Raw genomic sequence first — 19,454 nt, forward strand, 5'->3', positions numbered from 1 at the left:
CCCAGTGTGAGAACAACTAATATACGATTTTGAGACGAATGACCTTCTCCTGTGCGATATGATTCTGTGATTGTGATTGCACGTGCCGATTGTTTCAAATCAGCTGCCAAGTATCGCCAGTGATGTATCGCCCTACCAGTGCAGGTATCGATTCCAGTGTTGGAGTGACTGTCCCTCCCAGCTCGGGCTACTATCCGTTTACTGGTATCGAGAGTGGCATGGGTATAGAACCCAATGCTAGTCGGGGGATCAAATCGATTGCGGTGAGGGCGAGTGCCGGCTCGAGTATCGGAGCAGGTATCGGTGACGATATGCTGGTGTTCAATTTCACGGGCGAGGAGAGCCCCCCGTTCCTGACCGACGCTTGGCTCGTCCCCTTGTTCTTCGCTTTGATAATGCTGGTGGGACTAGTCGGAAACTCGCTGGTGATTTATGTGATCAGCAAACATCGGCAGATGAGAACAGCCACCAACTTCTACATCGGTGAGATATCGATTTGAGTTGACATTCCCCCCCCCCCCCCCCCGTCTAGGCAACTTTTGAGTGATGAAAAGGAATCTGGAACTTCTTTTGAGAAAGCTGCCAATGTCACATAGGAAATGTATATAGAAAAAGTAAATTTGAAACAGTACTTCCAAACTGAACGGTAACTCTGGGATGAAGGGGTTCAAAAATTGGAGGTGCCACCTGATGCAAAGGATTGGGGAAATCAATTCAGGGATTTGGAATGGTTGGAAAAGAGACCTGAAATGTCATTATTGTCTTGGAGCCCCGGTCAGATTGAATCTGGGGTAGAATATTCTGTTTTGGGCACCGCACCCCAGGAAGAATCTAAAGCTGCAGCGTCGTCAGGGCTTTGAGGGTTAAAGTACAAGGACAACCTTGGCTTAGAGGTTGAGGGCGATCCAGTTGAGGTATTTAAAACAATAAAGGGAATGGACAGGGTAGATGCAGAGAAGCTATTTCCCATGGTGGGAGAATCCAAATCAAAAGGGCACAGAATTAAAATCAGAGATAGACCATTCAAGAATGAAGTGAGGAAGCACTATTTCAACAAAGGATGGTGGAAATCTGAAATCCCCCTCTCGTACCCCAGAATAAGCTGTGGATGCGGGTCAGTTGAAATTTTAAGACTGTGATCAGTATTTTTATTGGCATCAAGGTGGCTAAACAGAGTTTAAGATCAGATCAGCCAATGATGGGTGGGACTGGCTTGAGGGACCGATTGACCTACTCCTGTTCCGAATGTTCCTAAACACTGTGGGAATGCACATCCTCTCAATCCCACCCGCCTCACCCCTAAACTCAATGGCTGTTCTCCCGGTTATACCTTGAAAAAGACAAATTTAGAACTGACCAGGAATCTCTTAAAAGCATACCATCAGTGCTTGGAATGGACTCCTGGCTGCACCTCTCCACCTCACTCTCCTCCTTTAAACCTACTTCTTTGATCAAGGTTTTGGTCATCTGACCTATTAATGCCTTTTGTGGCTTGGTGTCATACTTGTTTGTTGACACTCCTATAAGTACCTTGGGACTCTATTATGTTAAAGGTGCTATATAAAAATATGTTGTAGAAGTTTGGAACTCTCTTCTGCAAATGGCAATTGATGCTAGATCAATGATAATTGATAGATTTTTGTAAACCAAACGTATTAGGGATATGGGGCAAAGGCAGGTATATGGAGTTAGGTCACAGATCAGCCATGATCTCATTGAATGGCTCGAGGGGCTAAATGGCCTCCTCCTGTTCCTAAGTTCCTATGTTCCGTGTAAAGTGCTTTATAAATGCAAGTCCTTTCCATTTTTTTTTCTTAAGGTGAGGAGGGAGCCTGCTATCGATAGCAAAAGCACAGTTCTCCCACCATGGAGGCAATAAAGGAGGCAATCTCCAGAGGCATTGCATAGGTTTTGCAAGCTGCTCTCAGGTCAGGTGCCCACTGTGCTCTCCTACTGAATGTCGGAGCCAGGTCTATGTGTTCTGCATATTTTCTTGGTGATGCTCGTGCATGTCGTCCTTCATGCAGACAGTCGCACAGCATCAGCTCCTCTTCAGTTCAGCCCAGCCTGGGTCATATGGGTTTGTCATAGTGATCACATATCTACAATCAGACAGGTCTCGCACGTGCACTTAAAAGTGTTCCTGATTTAAAACTGGCCCAATAATGAGGAGAAATTTCTTCACTCAAAGGGTTGTGAATCTTTGGAATTCTCTAACCCTGAGGGCTGTGGATGCTCAGTTGTTGACTATATTCAAGACAATGCAGTTAAAGTGTTCCTGATTTAAAACTGACCTAATTAGGAATGGCAACACAAATTGAGGAGGCCAACATTCTCCTGGGACCCGATCAAATGCCTCCAGTTGGAGGAAGCAATATTTTAGTTGTAAGAACATAAGAAATAGGAGCTGGAGTAGGCCATTCGTCCCTTTGAGTGTGCTCCCCCATTCAACAAGATCATGGCTGATCTTCTACCTCAACTCCACCTTCCCACACTATTCCTATATCCCTTAATTCCCTTAGTACCCAAAACATCTTTTGACCTCTGTCTGGAATATGCTCAACAACTGACCATCCATAGCTCTCTGGGATACAGAATTCTGAAGATTCACAACCCTTTGAGTGAAGCAATTTCTCCTTATCTCAGTCCCAATGGCTGACCTCTTATTCTGAGATTGTGACACAGTGTTCTACATTCCCCAGTTAGGAGAAACATTTTCCCAGTAGCTATGCTGTCAAGCTCCTTAAGATTTTTTATATGTTTGACTTAAAAAGTTGAGTGAGATTGGAGGTTCACCCCGGAATGTTCAACATGCTGGACATGTGTTCTTGTGTATACTTTTTTAATGGAGGTGTTAACCTGTTTCTTTAAAATGGGTTCATAGATATATATAAAACAATGCTCACAGAAATGTAGAGTGAGGTTAGGAGAATTTCTTTATGCAGAGGGTTGTTAATGCCTAGAATGCTTTGTCACACAGAGTAGATAAGGGATTGTTCAAGGGAGAGGGTGATGCAGTGGTTAGCACCGCAGCCTCACAGCTCCAGGGACCCGGGTTTAGTTTTGGGTACTGCCTGTGCGGAGTTTGCAAATTCTCCCTGTGACCTTGTGGGTTTCCGTCGGGTGCTCTGGTTTCCTCCCACAGCCAAAGACTTGCAGGTTGATAGGTAAATTGGCTACTGTAAATTGCCCCTAGTGTAGGTAGGTGGTAGGAGAATGGTGGGGAATATGGGATTAATGTAGGAATAGTATAACTGGGTGGTTGTTGGTCGGCACAGACTCGGTGGGCTGAAGGGCCTGTTTCAGTGCTGTATCTCTAAATAAAAATAATAAAATTTGGATAAATGTTTGAAGTGGAGGAAGATACAGAATGGTGGAGCAGGACAGAAGGATTTGTTTTAGATTGCTCCTCATAAAGAGTCAGTACTAAAATGATAGCCTTCTGCTGCACTGTTACTGCTTCTAAATCCATTGAGTGTTCGGCCCTGAACCTAACCTGTGGGAACTTCTATTCTTGAGTGCTAATTGGTTGGGGAAAGTTAAAAACATTGGTTACCAACTGTGCCTGTCATGAAGAAGTAGAATTGCTGATTAAATATACATAAATGAATATATTAATTTATGTCGAAGTTTATAGTGTGCGGATCATTTTATTGCTGGGAATTAATTTGCTTTGGTAGTGCATTGGTTAACATCCACCATCAGAATGAAGTAAAGCCCCTGTGGAATGTTTTCAGATTTATCAATTGCAGTGCTTTTCTTTTAGACTAAAGCTGCCAAGCTCTGCCAAAACATTTTTTGATGTCTCATGCTAAAACAGAATTTTATATCAATAGTGCTTTCTGAGCTTCCAGTACGCAGTTCTGTGAAGGACCGCTCTTCCAAACTGCAACGATAAATGCAGGAGATAGTGTAATGCGACAGAACACAGTGCCCTTTTTACTCGGGTTTTGGTGGAGTGCGATCGTGGAGCTGTGGAACCTTTGTTCAGCTGCACAGGAGGTGATCATTTCAACTTAGATTCCAGTAAAGTGAGATGGTTATAATGGCACTTTTTTGTCCAATGCCACTTGAACTATGAGAAACAATTAACTGTGTAATTACAGATTTTACTCACTCAAAAGTTGGGTTTGTAATGAAAGTGGATATTGAGCTGTTTGAATACTGGTGATGTTACTAGGGAGAGCAATTTGAGGGGATATATTAACTACCATACAGGAACATTGAGATGCATTGGCTTAAGCACAATATTTGCAACAGAGTATAATTAAGGCAAGTGTGTAGCTCTGTGATTTGTTTTTGTTCAGATTCACTCAGAAGCAAGCACTTGCTCTGCTTCAAAATATTAATGTACAATTGTGGTACTTGGGCACAATTATAGTACCTGCGATCAATCCAAAACTCGTGGATGTTGCTTTGTACTGATTCACTTTCCCTACATATTGCCACTCGTGTGCTCAATAGCTTGCAATTATGTCATGCTGATTACACGCACTAAGGCATCTCCGAGCCATTTCAGGAGGAAAAGCATTCAATGGGTTGCTGAAACTGCATCTTTGCTATAAAAGCTTCATTTCTTTCAAGAGTGTGCTTGACAATATATTAAACTAATGCAGTAAATAGTATAGGATATATCAGTCAACTGCAATCAGTTGGTAGCACTCCTGCCTCTGAATCAAAGGTTTGTGGATTCAAGTCCCACTCTGTTTAGAGCATAATCTCGGCTAACATTCCAGTGCATTGCTGAGGGAAGGCCTCATTGTCAGAGATGCCATCTTTCAGCTGAACCATTCAACTGAGATCCCAACTGCTTTCTCGTATTAAGTAAAAGATTCTTTGAAGAAGCACAGGGAATTCTTTGTATCCTGGTCAATGTTCATCTCTCATTGTGGAAATTGGCAATTTATACGTTTCTCCAAAACTGCAATGACTCTCCACAGCTGTGAAGTGCTTTGAGACATTGCGAGGATGTGGTAGGCTCCATATACCATACAAGGAGGTAAATATTGATTTTGTGCGATGGTGTAAAGCAGGTCAGAAACCCATTTACATCTCCCCTGATTTTTATTTCCATTGAATTCAGGGTCAGAATTTACTCCATATTCTTTTATCCTTTCCAAGGGGCCATTCTCAGCTCATAAATTATCAGCACCAGGTTACGGTGGGGAATTGCAATGGTTAGTTGTATTAGTCAATTCAAATATCTTTTGAAATCTTAGTTAGTTTGTTAAAGTTAACCCTACAGCACCTCTAGAATAAGTCTGTAGGTCAACAAACTGAGCATAATGGAGTTGGTAGTACAAATAAAGAGGAACTTACCCATTGAGCTAATGGTATTCCTCTTCAAGGGAATTATCTTGTGAGGGGTCATTTTGAAAAGCATCTATTAAGATGTGCCAGATTCATGAGCTGTTAGAGAACTACTTTTCATTTATCAGGATAACTGTGCTACATTACAGTAGTGATCAGGGAATGAATCATTCTCAAGCACAGAACATATGTGTTTTAGTTGATAGATACATCAGCAGTAATCAGGTGTATGTTAACGCTGAAAAATAAGCAATTGGTGGTAGGATCCTAGGAAGTACAGAGAGTCAGAGGGACATCGGTGTACTTGTCCATAGATCACTGAAGGCATCAGCTCAGATTGATAAGGTGATTAAGAATGCATATGGGATACTTTCCTTTATTAGATGAGGCATAGAATATATGAGCAGAGAGGTTATGATGGAGCTGTATAAAATGCTAGTTAGGCCACAGCTGGAGTATTGTGTACAGTTCTGGTCACACACTATCGGAAGGATGTGATTGAACTGGAGTGGGTGCAGTGGAGATTCACCAGGATGCTGCCTGGGCTGGAACATTTCAGCTATGAAGAGAGACTGGATAGGCTAGGGTTGTTTTCCTTAGAGCAGAGAAATCTGAGGGGGGAACCTGATTGAGGTATACAAAATTATGAGGGACATAGATAGGGTAGATAGGAAGAAACGTTTTCCCTTAGTGGAGGAGTCAATAACGAGGGGGCATAGATTTAAGGTAAAGGGCAGGAGGTTTAGAGGGGATTTGAGGAAAAAATTTTTTACCCAGAGAGTGGTTGGAATCTGGAACACACTGCCTGAAGAGGTGGTAGAGACAGGAACCCTCACAACATTTAAGAAGTATTTAGATGAGCACTTGAAACGCCATAGCATACAAGGCTATGGGCCAAGTGCTGGAAAATTAGAATAGCTAGGCGCTTGATGGTCGTCACAGACACAATGGGCCGAAGGGCCTGTTTCTGTGCTGTATAACTCTATGACTGTGACTTCCAGCAGGTCTGGGCCGATCCAGTCCCACAGAGTCAAAAACAACTCAACCGGTAAGCCGTCGCTTCCGGGACTTTCACTCGCTTCGAAGGCCCTGACAGCCTTCGTCAGCTCGTCCAGAGTTAGCAGCTTGTCCACACTCCCACATGTTCTGTCATCTAAGATCTCCACGATAGATGATAGGAAGGGCTGGTAGGCTGTGCTGTCCATGGGCTTCATGTCATACAGCCCGGCATAAAAGGATTTGCTAATCCTTAGCATGTCAGCCTGCGATGACATTACCGCACCATCCTCTTCCTTCAGGCTGCTGATCACAGAGCTCTCTCGTGTATGTTGTTCTGCATGCAAATGCAGCAGCCATTTTTATTTTATTTATTTATTTAGAGATACAGCACTGAAACAGGCCCTTCGGCCCACCGAGTCTGTGCCGACCAACAACCACCCATTTATACTAACCCTACAGTAATCCCATATTCCCTACCACCTACCTACACTAGGGGCAATTTACAATGGCCAATTTACCTATCAACCTGCAAGTCTTTGCACACAGCAAGATCTTACTAACCGCAAGGCAATGTTAACCTGCTGTTGCTGTCACTATTCATTTAGGTGAGAGTTATGACCACTGGATTAGAACATCTTTTGAGTTCGGTGAGTTAGCATCAGCATCAAGTGTACTGAGGTCAGGGATAACCCAGTGGTTTGCAGAGCGTGGATCCCCATTCTATACAGCAGGGGCTAATTTGAGCAACCAGCCATTGTTGAATACCCTTCTGATGATATGTCTAGCAGTCCAGGAGGGCAAGGTTATAGGAACATGAGAAGGCTGTTCAATCGCTCGAGCCTGTTCCACTTTATATAGAGACTTTCATAACCTAGGCTATACCAATTAAATCACGGTGCTCTTAAATGGGGTCATTAACTTGCATCTATCTCAAATTACTGATACTAATAGAGCTTGGCGTTCTGATTTCGGATTTATTGAGTGGAGAGCTAACAGCACTAAGGACAGCCGTTTTCAGGCTGACAAAATTCAAGTGGGGGGGGGGTAGCCCACAGGCTGCTGATTGCACACCTCTGATCTAAGGTATCAAATAAATTAAGTATTCCGTGGGAGTTCTTAACTATTGCTGCACCACAGCACCATCAAGCAAACTTTTGTTGTCTGTTCTACTTGTGAAATTGGGGTAATGCACGCTGTCAATGTTCAAGAACCAACCACAGTGCGCATTGTTTCGCATCAAGCACATGCCCCTTCCACATTGGTTCTTGCCAAGGTGAGCAGAAGTGACCAAAAGCTTGGTTAAAGAGATGTCTCCAGGCTTTTAAAAATGTGAAGGGAGTAGGGAGACATAGAGGTTTGGGAGTGGGTGGGAACTCCATTGAGTAGGCTGAAGGCTCTATCATCAAAGGTGGAGTGGAAGGGAGTGGGGAATGCACAGTTGCACTGGTCACGGGACAAGAGAACATGGAAGTTGATGTAAGGCTGGTGAGAAAGGGTGAGACAAGAGCATGTTGAGTTTAATCTATTTGGGATTGAGCTCCCCTGATAGTTTAGCTGGTTAAGATGGTAAGTGACAGGATGTGTAGGTCAGGAGTATCCCAGGTTTGATTCTTGGATTGTGCTGAATGCTGGTTACAAGGAGGAAATTCAGCCTAGTTTCCTATCCCTAATTGTTTATAGAGTGACTCTGGCAAGGCCTGCATTTATTATCCATCCCTAATTGACCTGGAGGAGGTGGTGAACCACTGCAGTCCATGTGATGAAGTGACACCCATTGTGCTGTTAGGGAGGGAGTTCCAGGATTTTGACCCAACGGTAGTGAAGAAACACTGATATATTTCCAAGCCAGGATGATGTGTGACTTGGTGGGGAGCTTGTGGGTGGTGTGTATATATATATAACAGAAGGAGGAAGGTAAAAATGTTTAAAATGAACAAAATTGGCAGTGAGGGAGGGAAATAAATCAGACCCCAAAACAAAACCCGGGACATTACTGAGGGAAATTTTAGATACTGGACAAAGGGTAAAAATCAGGTTGGTCTGATGGTTAAATCCTTTTGGCTGTAGTCACCCAAAGCTTCTCTGAAACTCCTCTCTGTGCTTTTTAGCAAAGGTGTTAATTTATTTTAAACCACTATTAAAATATTAGTGTGTGGACGGATATATTGAAAGTTTAGAGTCTGGAATATTGTAAAAAGACTTGCATTTATATAGTGCCTTTCACAACCATAGGATGTCCCAAAGTACGTTAGAGCTAATGAAGTACTTTTGAAGTGTATTCGTTGTTGTAATGTAGGAAACACAGCAGCCAATTTGCACACAGCAAGCTCCCATAGCAATGTGATAATGGCCAAATAATCTGTTTTTGTGATGTTTATTAAGGGATAAATATTGGCCAGGAAACAGGGGATAACTTCCCCACTGTTCTTCTAAATAGTGCCATGTGATCTTTTACGTTCACCAGAGGACAGACAGGACCTTGGTTTAAAGTCTAATCTGAAAGACAGTACCTCCACCAGTGCAGCACTCTCTCACTACTGTGCTGGAGTGTTAGCCTTGATTTTTGTGCTCTAGGTCTGGAGTATGACTGGAACCCACACCTTCTGACTCAGAGACAAGAGTACTACCCACTGAGCTACAGCTGACACATACATTAGACTTAACTGTACTGCTTCCGACAATGAGTCAAGTCTCTGCGTGCTAAGATTCCCAAGCACAATCTCAAGACCTTAGAGTTTAACAAATAATACCTGTGAAGAGCCAGTAGGAATTCTCAACAAGAACTCTTAAAAATGCTAATCCCCTGCAGTGGTAGAAATGCTGAAAATTGATTTCACTTAGACCCCCAGTAACCATCAGAGAGAAAATAATTTAATTCCATCAGTGTGAGATGGATTTGAATGTAGGTCACAGAGGTGAAGGACAATATTTTAATCCACTGCATCTGGCTTACAAACACTGTAGTTATTATGATACGAACTGATGGCAGACACTCAATTTTTTTCTTTTTGTGTAATAGGTGTTGAAAATCAAAGTGTTTGTATTGTATGTTAGATTTAACTGTAGTGTTTCTGACAGTACAAAGGAATCATTTGATGCAGCCAACTTTAGAAGATAATAAGCTAAATATTTTATGGAATTCTTGTGGCTGCAATGAGGAGCTGCCACCATGAGTGAATTCTGTTTGTGTTGTCTGATGCAACATAAATGAGACGCGTGGACTCCAGTTGGTTGAAGATCGCAAACAGATTTATTTACTGCTAAACTATGATACAGTACAGAGCTAACTATTTACAGGACCTATCTCTAGGTGTTACAGTTACAGAGTGACTCTGGCTTGTAGTCACATGACTGCATCCTGGTACTTGGCTCATTAGCATACTAAGATCTTAAAGGGAAATCACTCTTAAAGGCAATCAGAAAAAAAGGCCTTCTGTTTGTCAAACCTGTTTTGTTTTATGGAAATTAGTTAAGATTTTTATAGCATAGTTAACACCTGCTTTCATTACCTTTAATAGGCAATACTGCACTACCTACAAAAAGAGGCGAAAATTCTGGAAAACACTCAGCAGTTGAGGCAGCATCTGCAGAAAGAGAAACAGAGTGAATGTTTCTGGTCATTGACCTTTCATCAGAACTGACAGAAGTTATACATAGGTTTTAAGCAAGTCCAGAGGCACGAAAAGGGTGAAGAACAAAAGGGAAAGACTGTGATAGGGTGGAAGGCAGGAGGTTTTTTTTATTCATACATCGGGTGTGAGCATCACTGGCCAGGCCAGCATTTATTACCCATCCCGAATTGCCCTTGAGAAGGCGGTGGTGAGCTGCCGCCTTGAACCTCTGCAGTCCATGTGGGGTAGGGACACCCACAGTGCTGTTAAGAAGGGAGTTCCAGGATTTTGACCCAGCGAAGTGAAGGAATGGCGATATAGTTCCAAGTCAGGATGGTGTGTGACTTGGAGGGAAACGTGCAGGTGGTGGTGTTACCATGCATCTGCTGCTCTTGTTCTTCTAGTGGTAGAGGTCACAGGTTTGGAAGGTGCTATTGAAGTAGCCTTGGCAAATTGCTGCAATGCACCTTGTAGATGGTACACGCTGCTGCCACTGTGCGTTGGTGGTGGAGGGAGTGAATGTTGGTGGTGGTGGATGGGGTGTCAATCAAGCGGACTGCTTTGTCCTGGGTGGTGTTGAGCTTCTTGAGTGTTGCTGGAGCTGTGCTCATCCAGGCAAGTGGAGAGTATTCCATCACACTCTTGACTTGTGCCTTGTAGATGGTGGACAGGCATTGGGGAGTCAGGAGGTGACCATAGAATTCCCAGCCTCTGACTGTTCTTGTAGCCACAGTATTTGTATGGCTGGCCTAATGAGGTTTCTGGTCAATGGTAACCCCCAGAATGTTGATGGGAGTTATTCCAAGTGTCCTGGCCAAAATTCCACAATCAACATCACAAAAGCAGATTATTTGGTCATTATCCCATTGCTGTTTGTGGGAGCTTGCTGTGTGCAAATTGACTGCTACATTTCCTACATTACAACACTGACTACACCTCAAAAGTATTTCATTGGGTGTAAGGTGCTTTACAGCGGAACATCCTGTGGTCATGAAAGGTGCAATATACCTGCAAGTCTTTCTCCTTCCGATAACCTAAAGCCTTTTAAAGCATAAGTTTGATTGAGTTTATCTTCTTTCCTACTGTTTTAAACCCTGTTGGGTCATGCTTATGGGTCTTGACCCATCTAGACTTCTCAAAAGACTGGCTACGGCAACAGTCCTGGGTGAGGAGCCCTTTAAAAGTTCCTTCACAGGAAAGCAGGTGGCCTTCCCTTGAATCCTCCCCACAATGGCATAGCACAGAATCGGGAATTCTATGAGTGGAGGGAATCCACAAGAATTGAACCTATGTCCCATCATTCCCACTTCGAGGAGTCAAGCATATTTAAATATTACATGGAATTTATGATGGGATGCAAACTGACTGTGATACCTTGCTGTGCTCCACTGCTTTCAGAAGAAAGTCAAAAGAGTAGCCCAGTTTTAACAAGGCAACTTTCATTGATACTTTGCCATCAGGAATTTTAAATCCTGCCTCGCCCTTCTGCCCACACCATGAAGGCATTAGCAACACTTGGACGCCAGGACCACACAAACGTCCCATAAACCTGGTTCTGCTAGGCTACAAATGGCAGGAATTACGTCATATGATACGCGCTCACATGTGGGCAAGTGCAAAACTCGACCAGGCAAGAAAAAAAACCCTGACATTACCAGGTCCTGCCCAAAGTCCATCCAGTCTATCTGACGTCAAAAGGCAGAAGGAAATTTGGGGCCCAATCACACCACGACATCAGGTGAAGACAAGGTGCTGCGGTGGTTTTACAACATTCTGCTTCACTAGAGTTGCTACATAGGAAAAGGAGGCGCTCGAGCCTGTTCCGCCACTCCATGAGATCATGGCTGATCAGTATCTTAACTCCAGCTGCCTGACTTGGCTCCATATCCTTTTAAACCGTTGTATTGCAAAAATCTACCCCTTGTCCTAAACTTCACACCAGATGTAACATGAAATATTAGAATCGTGTCCTGGGTTTCGAACGCAGGGGATGGGTGGGCTTCGAGACATAAGATCAATTGTAATTTATTGTATAACCACTGATAGTGTATGTTATCCCCTGTAGACAATGAATAGTTTTCTCTGTTACTTCAGTTAATGGGATTTTGGAGTCAAGTTGCTTTAATGCAGTCAATGCTGTCAGTGCCAAATGATTTACAATTACATCACATGTACTGTTTGCAGATTATACTGGGAATCGATTGCAAATGATTTCTAGATACACTTGCAGTAATGAATGGAAATCTTTAATCAGAAGCTGGTTGCAGATTAATGGCATAGAGTGTGCACAGCACAAAAAATTATCCAATGCAGAATGAAACTAAACCCGGTGGCTCAGTAGGTGGATGTAGTGCCGCATAACACAGAGCAGGAAGGTGTATTGCCAGAGGACTTCAAAAGGAAAATCTCTTTGAAATTTTTGGCTGGAAAGGAAAACTCTGAGCACCCCTGAACACACCCCCATCTCCCCACAGCAACCCCAGTGCCCCCGACCAACCCGAATTAACCTCATCTTCCCCCGCGACAAGCAAACATGGTAGAGACCTGGGAGCAGTGCGCACCTGCCTTCCCTATTATCTAGGCAGCTGGGAGTGGTGTCATGAAGGGATAGAGGGGAGGACATTACATAAGTTTATGAAGGTGGAAAAAAAATGGAGGACAGGATATTTTCTTTTAAAAATGTATCATCGTTGTGAGAAAGTGTGAGATAAATATTTTTTGAGAGGGAGAGGAAGAGGAGAAATGTCTGATACATTGTCAAGTTGGATACATACAGATGAGGATGACCATTTGAGCTATCCCAACTTATTCATCCAAAAAAGAACTTGCAGTTTTGCCCATTACAGCACACAACTATTTCTTAAATCATTCCAGAGTTTTAGAAGGAAAGAACTTGCATTTATATAACTCCTTTCACTTCCATAGCACACTCCAGAGTGCTTCTTCTTTGGCCTCCTTGTCTCGAGAGACAATGGGTAAGCGCCTGGAGGTGGTCAGTGGTTTGTGAAGCAGCGCCTGGAGTTGCTATAAAGGCCAATTCTAGAGTGACAGACTCTTCCACAGGCGCTGCAGATAAAATTTGTTTGTCGGGGCTGTTACACAGTTGGCTCTCCCCTTGCGCTTCTGTCTTTCTTCCTGCCAACTGCTAAGTCTCTTGGACTCGCCACACTTTAGCCCCGCCTTTATGGCTGCCCGCCAGCTTTGGCGATCACTGGCAGCTGACTCCCACGACTTGTGATCAATGTCACAGGACTTCATGTCGCGTTTGCAGACGTCTTTAAAGCGGAGACATGGACGGCCGGTGGGTCTGATACCAGTGACGAGCTCGCTGTACAATGTGTCCTTGGGGATCCTGCCATCTTCCATGCGGCTCACATGGCCAAGCCATCTCAAGCGCTGCTGGCTCAGTATGGTGTATATGCTGGGGATGTTGGCCGCCTTGAGGACTTCTGCGTTGGAGATACGGTCCTGCCACCTGATGCCAAGGCTTCTCCTGAGGCAGCGAAGATGGAATGAGTTGAGACGTCGCTCTTGGCTGACATAGGTTGTCCAGGCCTCGCTGCTGTAGAGCAAGGTACTGAGGACACAGGCTTGATACACTCGGACTTTGGTGTTCCGTGTCAGTGCGCCATTTTCCCACACTCTCTTGGGCAGTCTGGACATAGCAGTGGAAACCTTTCCAATGTGCTTGTTGATTTCTGCATCGAGGGACAGGTTATTGGTGATAGTTGAGACTAGCTAGGTGAACTCTTAAACCTCTTCCAGAGCGTGGTCGCCGATATTGATGGATGGAGTATTTCTGACATCCTGTCCCATGATGTTTGTTTTCTTGAGGCTGATGGTGAGGCCAAATTCGTTGCAGGCAGCCGCAATCCTGTCGATGAGTCTCTGCAGACACTCTTCAGTGTGAGATGTTAATGCAGCATCATCAGCAAAGAGGAGTTCCCTGATGAGGACTTTCCGTACTTTGGTCTTCACTCTTAGATGGGCAAGGTTGAACAACCAGCCACCTGATGTTGTGTGGAGGAAAATTTCTTCTTCTGAAGACTTGAACGCATGTGAGAGCAGCAGGGAGAAGAAGATCCCAAACAGTGTAGGTGCGGGAACACAGCCCTGTTTCACGCCACTCAGGATAGGAAAGGGGTCTGGTGAGGCACCACTCTGCTGAATTGTGCCTTTCATATTGTCATGGAATGAGGTGATGATACTTCGTAGCTTTGGTGGACATCCGATCTTTTCTAGTAGTCTGAAGAGACCACGTCTGCTGACGAGGTCAAAGGCTTTGGTGAGATCTATGAAAGCAACATAGAGGAGCATCTGTTGTTCGCGGCATTTCTCCTGTAGCTGGCGAAGGGAGAACAGCATGTCAATGGTGGGTCTCTCTGCTCAAAAGCCACACTGTGCCTCAGGGTAGACATGCTCAGCCAGCTTCTGGAGCCTGTTTAAAGTGACTCGAGCGAAGACTTTCCCCACTATGCTGAGCAGGGAGATTCCACGGTAGTTGTTGCAGTCACCACGCCACCCTTGTTCTTATAGAGGGTGATGATATTGGCATCGTGCATGTCCTGTGGTACTGCTCCCTCATCCCAGCACAGGCAAAACAGTTTGTAGAGTGTTTAGTTTAGTTTAGTTTAGAGATACAGCACTGAAACAGGCCCTTCGGCCCACTGAGTCTGTGCTGACCATCAACCACCCATTTATACTAATCCTACACTAATTCCATATTCCTACCACATCCCCACCTGTCCCTATATTTCCCTACCACCTACCTATACTAGGGGCAATTGCTAATGGCCAATTTACCTATCAGCCTGCAAGTCTTTGGCTTGTGGGAGGAAACCGGAGCACCCGGAGGAAACCCACGCAGACACAGGGAGAACTTGCAAACTCCACACAGACAGTACCCGGAATTGAACCCGGGTCACTGGAGCTGTGAGGCTGCTGAAAGTATAGCAGGCTTGGCACTCTTGATTATTTCAGGGGTAATGCCGTCCTTCCCAGGGCACCCCAGAGTGCCACACAAGCAATTAACTACTCTTGAAGTAGTCACTTGGTACTACAGAACTTGAGTATTGTCGAAAAAAGAGACATGCTGTCAAAGCTTTTCATCTTGCACTTATCAGGGCAGATGCAAGAACGCCAGATTTCAAAGGGAGCAACAATTTATACTGCATGTGAAAAGGAACATGTCCAGGCATTGCGCCTTTCTTGAATTAAACAAAAGTGTAGGGGACAATACTTCCCTGGTGCATTCTCCATGGCAATGCCGTGACCAATCAGAGTTGACTTGCCAACCAATCAACACCCTTTTCTTGTGCAATATAAATTTGGCATTCTTGTGTCTGTCCTGATGAGTGCAAGATGGAAGGCTTCAACAGCATGTCTGTTTTTTCAGCAATACTATTGAAGTGTAATTACTGTTATATAAACAAACATGGCATCCAATCTGCGCAAAGCAAGATCTCATAAACGGCAATGCGATAAACAACAGTTTGGATTATGGGCCTATTTCATTGGGTAGAACATCATGAGGAGAACATCCTTACAAAATGTCTGCTCCCAGACCTCTCCTTCCAGAAATTCAAAGATATAAGAGAGATGAAAAGGGATGACTGAGTGACACCAGTAAGAGCACAGATTCTTTTCTCACCATCCCATAACCATGAGAAGGGAGAAAGCTTGTTCCTTCTTTTCCCTGTATTACAGACTTTCCATTTTTTGTGTTAAAACTTGGGAATCTATATTTTTAAAAACAAAAAAGGATTTCATGGACATCAAAACATCTGGAGATAGCTGCACTTTATGGAGGCTTTTTTTTTAAAAAGCGGAAGGTCAGCAAGAAGTTCCTGGTTTTGACCAGTAAACAAATACTGGAAAGCATGTGATTCCAAGTAAACACCACAGAGGGTTTGACTTAAGAGCTATACTTTGTTGTGGCAATAGAGAATTTATGACTAGCATGAGACTTGCTTGGAAAAGTTTAGTTTCAGTTTGAACTGTTAAAAGGTGCTTGTTTTTGGACTAAAAGCAGGCAGTTGGAATCTGCATATGGACCTGCCAGGAGATCAGAAGAAAACACAGATAACTGTTAACCTGCATCTGAAGAATCCCTGCTCTGGAAAAGCAAAAGCTTGAATAAAGTTATATTGTTGCCTCCTGCATTTTTGAAGAAATCCTGAATGGTTACAGAAACCTTGCATCTATAAAAAAGGACTTTGCATCGAATGTGTGAGTACTAAAACCTCTGTTGCTGCACATCTGATGGAAGACTTATGTGAATCCTTCTGCAGTTGAATTTCTTTGAACAGCTACCCAAACAGACTATTCACCAATCTCGCCTGGAAAATTTCCTAGTGGCAGCCTACCATTTGACTTTGGGACACCTCGCTAAACCAAAGGACTTCCTTCCAGATCATTGCAGTCTAAGTTTTTTTTATTCTTTCTATTCCTTTGCAACAGCTGTAAACAAAAATCCCCTTTTTCCCCAGTTAACAGGTTTTTGAATGTTTGTGAATGTGTGAGGACTAGGATGTAAAAAAATACAGGGGTTTAATATTTCAATTTGCTTATATATTTACTTCATTATCGGTTAAGACTTGGTTTATAATAAACGGATAATTTTGTTTATTAAAGAAACATGGTTGGTATGCTTTATTCTGGGGACAAATAAAGTATCTAATTGGCTGTTTCGGTAAGTGGGAAAATTTATTGATATGCTGTGACCTGTGGAGAAGTGGGACTGAATTAACAGTGCACTCCTCCTGCCTCGGTCGTAACACCTGTATTACCAGTTTCTACAAACCATTTAGTATGCTGCAATTCTAAAATCCGAGGACTAAGTAACTCATCTTTTTATTTCCTCTATATATTTTCAGCTAATCTAGCAACAACAGACATCATATTCCTGGTATGCTGTGTGCCATTTACAGCCACTCTTTATCCACTACCCAGCTGGATATTTGGAGACTTCATGTGCAAATTTGTCAACTATTTACAGCAGGTAACGAGCACCCAAGGGGACCTTCTCGTGTTGTCCCGTGACTAGCGCTGGTTTGGGATCGGTCCATGCTTATCTGTAGGATGGATACATCTACATGGCCACGGGGATGGAGTAGGGATTGGACAGGAGCTTGAAATGGGATGAGTTTGGGATGCAGGGATCAGTATGGATGTCAAAGGGAAGGTTGGATTGGAGTTGGAAGGCATGTGGAATTAGGGATGAACTTGAAGTTCTGTCCTTTCCCTCATAGCAATGTAGACAATTCAATATATAAGGATTCCAGGGATACGGGGGACAAGAGAAATGCATACATCATAAAATTATCCCATGTATTTAGTCTGTTTTTCTCCATTACCATTTTTAATGGTAGGAAGTGAGTTTACACCACAAGTGGTACTACCTTACACTCCTACAGCTGAGTAAGTTTATTCAGTGAGTATCTATGTCATACAGACCAGAGAGGTCCAAGATATGATTCCCCAGCTTGGGCTAGGATAGTGATTTTTTAAAAAACCTTTTATTTTCAGTTTTGCCCAATGCTCATTGTTCTAAGAAGATGCTGGTGGGGCTTATCCTTGACCCACTACAGTCCTTGTGGTGATGGAGCACCTACGCTGGTCTTGGGTAGAAAATTCTAGGTGACTGAGGCAGTGCTGATGAAGGAACAGCGATATGTGTGACTTGGAGGGGAACATGCAGCTCATGGTGTTCCCATGACATTGCTGCTCTTGACTTTTTTGGTGTTGGCGGTCGTAGGGGAAGGAAATCCTTTTGAAGCAGCTTTGGCAAGTTGTTGCTGGGAGAAATATGTGGCTGAATCAATAGTTTAGTTTAGAGATACAGCACTGAAACAGGCCCTTCGGCCCACCGAGTCTGTGCCGACCAGCAACCACCCACTTATACTAATCCTACACTAATCCCATATCCCTACCACATCCCCACCTGTCCCTATATTTCCCTACCACCTACCTATACTAGGGGCAATTTATAATGGCCAATTAACCTATCAACCTGCAAGTCTTTGGCATGTGGGAGGAAACCGGAGCACCCGGAGGAAACCCACGCAGACACAGGGAGAACTTGCAAACTCCACACAGGCAGTACCCAGAATTGAACCCGGGTCACTGGAGCTGTGAGGCTGCAGTGCTAACCACTGCGCCACTGTGCCGCCCAATAGTGTGACAGACAGATAGCACAAGACTTACAACTAGCCTCAAGCTTCTGAATCCAGGAGAAAACCAGTTAGGATTCGCTGTCTAATAATCCGTGCTGGAAAGGGAGCATGCGCAGAGACCAGGTGAGGACATGGTAGAACTCTGTTATCTTTTCTCCTTCATAAGGGCAAGATAGTGCTGACACTTGTAGTAAATGCAGGAATTGTGGTCAGGTATTGGAGAACAACTGTCATCAGTACCAGGCAAGGAGGAGGGGAGAATAATTCTGGGGATACAGAGAATCACCTTTGTGGATACATGAAACACTCTGAGTGTAAAACAATTCTCATCCAAAAATAGCTGTCTGTGACAGAACTGATGAAATCTGGTTCATCAAGGGGCTTTGAGGGTTAAACTAAGAGGGCGCGTTGCATAAACTTGACTGGTGTTCTCTTATGCAGAGGAAATTGATGAGTGATCTGATCAAGGAGTTTTAAATATTAAAAGGATTTGATAGGGAAGATATGGAGAAATTATTTCCTCTGGTGGAGAAATCAGGGACAGGGGGACCAAGTTGTAAAATTAGAGCTAGGCTATTCAGGAAAGAAATCAGGAAACACCTTTTCACACAAAAATGGTAGTAAAAACTCTCTTCCCCTAACTCCAGGGAACAATAAGAGGTTTCAACACTGGGAGTGATAGATTTTTGTTGGGTAAGGGTTTCAAGGGATATAGGGCAAAGGTGGGTAAATGGCATTGAGGTACAGATCAGCCATGATCTAATCTGAATGGCCTACTCCTGTTTCTAATGGTCCATAGAAGAGGAGGGAAGAGGTGGACATGCACAAAGGGGCAAAAGCCACGATAATTTTTAACAACTGATGTGTGTTTCTGTCCATTTCCTCGCCCCCCCCCCCCCCCCCCATCGCCCTTACCCGCCCCTCACCCACCTCCCTGTAGGTCACCGTCCAGGCAACATGTATCACACTAACTGCCATGAGCATGGATCGTTGCTATGCGACCGTCTACCCACTCCAGTCACTTCGCCGCCGTACGCCAAGGCTGGCAATGGCAGTCAGTGTGGCCATCTGGATTGGTGAGTGCGACTGAAAGTCAAGGTTGATGATGGGGGGTTGGGGGAGGGGGGACAAAAACATCAGCAAATGCTGGAAATACACAGCAGGCCTGGGAAGAGAAAAGACAAGTTAACATTTTGGTTACAGACCCTTCCACAGAACTGGAGAGGGAAGGTGGATGGACCCCTTTCATAGGACTGTCCAAAACACGAAGGAGGATGGGTAGGATCTCAGTCAACCACGTGCTTTCAGATGGACTAAATATTGGAACAATGGGGCTGCTAATGGGAATGGAGCCAGGGGG

At 44.0% G+C, this 19,454-nt stretch overlaps 1 protein-coding gene across 1 annotated transcript in view; it reads left to right on the top strand.

Moving 5' to 3' along the window:
- Positions 1-284: 284 nt before the first annotated feature.
- LOC137355557 (G-protein coupled receptor 54-like) overlaps positions 285-19,454 on the top strand; it is a 28,093-nt gene continuing 8,923 nt past the window's right edge. Inside the window, exons 1-3 of the mRNA XM_068020802.1 lie at positions 285-483; positions 16,796-16,920; positions 19,035-19,170. Of these exons, the coding sequence (XP_067876903.1) occupies positions 312-483; positions 16,796-16,920; positions 19,035-19,170 (433 nt within the window). The 5' untranslated portion in view covers positions 285-311. The remainder of the gene's footprint in view (positions 484-16,795; positions 16,921-19,034; positions 19,171-19,454) is intronic.

The sequence above is a fragment of the Heterodontus francisci genome, chromosome 43 (genome assembly GCF_036365525.1).
Source record: "Heterodontus francisci isolate sHetFra1 chromosome 43, sHetFra1.hap1, whole genome shotgun sequence".
NCBI classification, from domain to species: domain Eukaryota; kingdom Metazoa; phylum Chordata; class Chondrichthyes; order Heterodontiformes; family Heterodontidae; genus Heterodontus; species Heterodontus francisci.